This window comes from Raphanus sativus, unplaced genomic scaffold (assembly GCF_000801105.2).
Source record: "Raphanus sativus cultivar WK10039 unplaced genomic scaffold, ASM80110v3 Scaffold3373, whole genome shotgun sequence".
Taxonomy (NCBI): Eukaryota; Viridiplantae; Streptophyta; class Magnoliopsida; order Brassicales; family Brassicaceae; genus Raphanus; species Raphanus sativus.
The window spans coordinates 5,153-11,215 of NW_026618679.1; the positions used below are offsets into that span (position 1 = coordinate 5,153).

At 32.3% G+C, this 6,063-nt stretch overlaps 1 protein-coding gene across 1 annotated transcript; it reads right to left on the bottom strand.

Annotated features, from left to right (window-relative positions):
• Positions 1-661: 661 nt before the first annotated feature.
• LOC108852220 (eukaryotic translation initiation factor 4E-1) lies at positions 662-2,054 on the bottom strand. The gene is made up of 5 exons (XM_018625724.2): positions 1,767-2,054; positions 1,438-1,609; positions 1,229-1,354; positions 1,082-1,147; positions 662-966 (listed from the first exon to the last, which is right to left on the bottom strand). Exons 1-5 carry the CDS (start codon positions 1,970-1,972, stop codon positions 916-918), a joined length of 621 nt encoding a protein of 206 aa, XP_018481226.1. The 5' UTR covers positions 1,973-2,054; the 3' UTR covers positions 662-915.
• Between the last annotated feature and the right edge of the window lie 4,009 nt (positions 2,055-6,063).

Consider the following 6,063-nt stretch of genomic DNA (forward strand, 5'->3'; position numbering starts at 1 on the left):
CCTTCATAGTCCTTGTCCCTCTCTTTGAATGATAGTAAACTTATTTTTGATAGTTTTATCTATCAGCTTGGCTAGCAGAGTTGCTGGAGAAGATTTTTCTTCATGTTTAATTGAACTTTAACAGAACTTTATGGTTAAATCTCGTAAATTTGTAAAAAAACCTTCACACCTGCAACTGCAAGCTGTGAAAATTTAGTGTTGCGTTAGGGTTTATAATCTCTACATGTGCTGATACAAGCTGAAGAGTGAACACAACTCACTAGAGTGAATGAAATCATATGTTCTTGGATAAGTAGAAAACCCTTTCACACCTGCAAGATTTTAAAAGGAAAGATATAAGTGACTTTTTGTTATGGTCTCTAGAGAGATTGCCATTAATGGAGTAGAGAGTTCATACTAGTCATAATAGATACCGACGAGACTTGTCTCATAGACAATGCTCAATGTGTTATTTGTAATGGTTGGAATCACATTCGTAAGTCATAACATGAGTTAGTTAACCGGTCACCGACAAAACGGAGTTAAATCGGTTCAATTCTGTAGGATATTTATTGAAAAAGTTCTGGACAGAAACATAAAACCTGAAGAAAACAACGTGCATGGACCACCCTTGTATTGTATGTTTTGAAACATGAAAGGGATTTTAAGGCCTACTAAATCTTGAGGCGATTTTGCCAACAAGGCTTCAGTTGTTTTTGTCAACTACTTGAGATAAAAATTAAAGAAGTAGACAAGTCTGGTTTATACAAAAAAAGGGCACCATCAGATTTAGGAAAACTATCACTAAATGCTGGACTTGTGAACAGCTAACACTCAAGAACAAAGACAAATGTCAAGTCATCAAAAACTGTCACTGCAAAACTGAACAGAAGTGTGTACTGAAAGGGTGCGAAGATATGAAAGGTTGTTGGGGTCTCAAGCGGTGTAAGCGCTCTTGGCGTTCCTATCCAGCTTCTTCGCATCCTCCTGAAGAAAAAATAAAACAAACCAACAGAAGAATAAATAGACAAACAAACAAACAGAGAGAAATGAAAAAGAAAGAAACTTTTGAATGAGCATTCAAGAGAAGCTCTGTTCTTACATGGATAATGAAACCAATGCTGCTGTTGTAATCAAGAAACTCCTTCCACTGTCTCCCAATGCTCACCTGTAACATTGAAGGGTATCAAAAGTTTCATGCCTGCCTTTCCTAAGCAGAGAGAGTTTGATGAGAGATTTGTCGTTTGACCTGAGCAGGTTCGTTGGAAGAGTTTTTGGTCCAAATGGAAATCCTTTCTTGCTTTCCTCTAATGTTAACAACAGCTCCGCAGATCTCATCGCCATGGTCAAACTGTTCTCCAATCAATGCAAGCAACTATACGAACCACGTCAAACACACAAAACCCGATAAGACTCCACTCAGAGAAGTACTCGTCAAGAAATTAAAAAAAGGAAAACACATAGGGTGTAAAGCCAGGACTGATCAGACTTGTCTTTAGGGAAGTTCATAGTCCATTTGCCACCGTTGGCACAGATAGGATCCTCCCACTTAGGCTCGATATTGTGTTTGAAACAATAAAAGTCAGCTCCGTGACTTAACTTGCTCGGATGCCTCATGTTATTGTACAAACTGCAACCATATAGTAACCAAAAAAAAAAAAACCAAGAATTCAATATTTGTTGCTAATAGATTAAACATAAATATCTTAATCAGAGACAAAAATAAGAACGCAATCTAAAACAAAAACAAAACTAAAAAACCATCCATGTTGCAGAATCATTGTAACCTCCAGAACTGCTCGACGGTGGAGAAGGTGAAGACGGATCGTAAGGAGCTTCCCCAAGTCGTCTGCTTGGATTTAACAGAAGGGTTATCGAACCAGAAGGTCCACGAATGCTCCAACGGGTGCGATTCGGTGGGAACCGAGGATTCTTTCGTGGATTCTTCCGTAGGAGGAGGAGGAGACTTGAGAGTGTCTTCTTCTACGGCCATCGTCTCTTTTTCTCTTCTACAAACGATGTTTAGTTTACTTTTTACTTTTTCAGTTTTTCTTTTCGTAGGGTTAGTTACGATACGACGTCATTCCCGCGTAAGTCATTTGTTTGTTTATATGCTTTTAGTAGAAGTAGTCCTTGGGCCCGCGTAAGTCATTCCAACGACATATAAAATTCACTTATTTCTTTATTTAGAATTAAGTATTAATACTCTTTAACAGGCCTTTTATATCTGACACTGGGTTTTGACGTGTTGTGGCTCATTTGGTAAGAGATTCATCCGTGACGTTATTGAGATATGATAGTTGATCAGATCATGTTTCATTCCATTGGCTTTGCCAAGAGAACGAGAGTTAAAAGAGTTTCGTTCATTTCAAAACAAGTTAGGAATCAGATTTTTCTTTTGTTAAGGAGGTAATGGAAATACGTACGTACGTGCAAGTAATGTTTTTATAATGTTTAGTTTTGGTCAAGTTTATCTTAATCCTATGGACCTGGGTCTGAGTTAGACTGTCTTATACGAGTACGTATGGGACTTCTGTACCTAAACAGTCAAATAGTAGTAGAGAAAACCATCTACAACTTCTTTTCTTTGACAAGAGAAAAATATCAATTTTGTTCATCCGATCGATTTGCTAGTAAGACTTTTTATGCCAAGGAAACGACAGTGTAGCCTTTAATTATATCGCTTTGTGAATTTTCATGACAGTATTTTCGTTTCCAATTAATAAAATCTTGACGTTACACAATTAATCTTGACGTTAAACAATTAGCTAGACTCTAAAGTTTATTTGGTTAATCATATCAAGGATTTTCAAAAGTTTGGCCATCAAGTGTGACCGAGGGAGCTTGGCTTTACCTTTTTATATATTTTAATCCACGTTTAATAATATATTCATGTACTGAATTTGGTTGATTCATTTTAAAGTATGTATTATAAAACAACCGAATTCTATATAAAACTACTACTAGGTAGTAACTTGCGCTGCACAGAGTGAAATAATTTATTAGATAATTTATTAATTTATTTTTTACTTAAATTTTCTTAATTCATAAACAATCACATTTTTATTGCATTTATATACAGAAGCCTTAACCATGGCTAAGTTCGACAATATATGAAACTTTTAATTTTTAAAAATATTTTCATTCGAGTATTTTAGTTGATGTGAATCTTAATGATTTTGTAATTTTTTCTTTCAAATGATATTATTCAGTAGTTGTATAGAGAGAATTTTGGTTCAATAATACAATGGTTAAAAATGTAGGAATTAAAAATAAACTGATTAAAAAATAGTGTAAAAACATTAAATTCTCTACGGTGGAATTAAAAAAATTATAATGTGAATGCATTAATTGTCAAATGATTGTGAGGTTGACACTTCAGCATACTCAAATTGAAATCGATGTGAAGTTGCCACGTGTTCATTGCAGTGTGAAAACATTAAATGACAATTTTTCTCTTTTAATATATAGGAGATGTGTTTGAATGCATATATATATATATATATATATAGACAAATGAAAAACTTGTTTTAGTCATGTAAAAAAAAACTTGTTAACTACGTGGTGGTGGCTAGTGGTCTTGAGGGAGTTACGACCCCAATACGGATCTGGCTTCGAAATCTCGTGTGGTCACCCGGACTAGCGTTAAATCGCAAGAATACGTGGAGTGCTATGAGCCTCGTGGATTAGTCGGTTGACCTCGATCACCGGACCCACGGTTATCAAAAAAAAAACTTGTTTTAGTCTACTTTTTCTTTGCTCAATACAAATGAAAAACTTCTTCTTAATTAATGAGAAATTACTTAAAATACTTTAAATTGCCTATCATTTTTTTAAAAATACATTCAATAAAAAATATCTAACATTTGAGTTAGGTTTAGTGATATTGTTTATAGTTTAGTATTTAGGGGAGTGGAATTGGTTTATAAATTTCTATCAATATTTTAAAACAATTATAAATGATTTAGGAAAATTAATTTAATTTTTAATCATAAGTTTAAGATATTTATGAAAATGATTTTTTCATTTTAAAAGTGGTATCAAACTTGAAATTTTCTTGTTAATTATTTAATTAATTGAGATTGTGTTTCTGGGTCAAACGAAAAAAAAAAAAAGGAAAAAAATAGATTTCATAATGTTTGCAGTCGAATGAATTCTCTGACTTCCTAGTTGACGGTGACGTATAAGTATAACTGACTGAATCTGATTCTATTCCATCTAACTGTCAGGGGGTTTTAGTTGTGTATCACTACTCACTAGTGGTAAGTATAATGAATAGATAACTAACTTGAATAGAATATAATTCTTGCCAGAAGAAGTACTATAGAATATATCATTCATATTATATTATAAGGATATAAGTCATAAAGTTATTCTTCACAGCAGTTCGATAGATTATATACACTTTGATTTTGCTTACATTTATAAGTTATTCTTCATGATTTTCTATAAATAAATAAGATGATTTGACTCACAGCAAAAAGATATAATTGCATGGCTTTTGTTTATTGCCGTTAAACAAAGAATCTCGAATGTTATACATATCTTTTAAATAGTTTATATAAATATGTATTTGATAATGTGTTATCCTAGAATATATTTATATCTGATATTCTGTAGTCTGAGAGGAATGGATCTAATTTGTTTTAATTGTCAACCACTTAATAGAGTATAAACATCATAACTTCTCGCTGCGCATATGGAATATTATATTGTTCTCCAAAATATTTTATCCTCACTAAGTTATATAATAAGCATTAATCTTCCATAAACATCTCTTTTTCAAAAAAAAAAAAACTTCCATAAACATCACCAGAAACCCACTGATCAGCATAGATCGAAATTATTGAAAGAAGTAACTTAGTTTATTTCCTTTTTAAGTCTCGAAGTGACTTTTTTTTACTACATAAAGTGATAACTGGTACATAATGAGTTTTGAGTCTGACTTATGTGATAATGCTTAATGCCGTAATGCGTCATGGGTTTCTTCCATTATGCTATAAAGATTAGGAATCAAATCCCTCTTTTAAATTCATTTTACTTTACAAAATCAATATTAACTCTATTTACAAAAAGCAAATTCACAAAGCATGTTCAAAGAACAGGAAATTTTGGACTCCATTATTGATGTATTTTTCTTTAAGAATATGCAAAACTAAAAGATAGCACAGCTGGACTAAGAAAAAATAGGATTGAGACGTGAGATGACGTATATGGTGGTCGTGTTGCAAACCATTCTAGCTTGTTTGAGCTTCGTAACTCCGACTAGAATTCTCAATAATATGCAAGAGGTTGAGAACTAACTTAGTTGATGTCCTCTTGCCTAATTAATTATTTCTTCTTCCACTGTTCCACACATGGAGTATTCGTGGCTTATGGTTCCAGTTTTTAGACAAACATCTTTTTATAGATATATGCTAGAACATATACATGTAATCTTTTTATAATGGGCACACTTTATAAAGTTAGCAAAAAGAATATGAGGGGTTACGTTGTGATAAAAATTCAAAAATAGCGGAAGCAAACAGAAACTCATCTCTTTTACCGGCTAGTCCTGCTTAGTGTAGGGACTACTTTGTGATCATAATTGCTGCAAAAGCTAGTCGCTTGGGATCTGTCAATCGAAATGACGGAGCTGAGTTCATGAACGTGTCTATTAATGTGCGCATTATAAAGATGTGAAAGGTTATATTCATGTGTATGAAAACGCTTATCATGAAGGGACATTATTTGTCAAATAAAATTATTAAATCATAAAGGACATTTGTTATGAAAAAGGAATTTAGTAATACTCTTTATCTCATCTGTTAAAATAAAAGTCTTAACTTTTTTAATGTGTGATTTTTTAATTTAAATCATCTCTTAAAAAAACTATTAACCAGAAAAAAACTATTTTATAAATAAAAGATGTATTAAGTATTATTTATTAACTTAAATATATTTTTATGCTTATCTAATATATCTCGATAATAATCTCAAGTTATATCCTCCAATCCCATGTACAGATAAATTATAGAGAGTTATGTTATTCTTAATAACTATTTTATACATTATAGATGTATTAAGTATTTATATCGTTAGCAT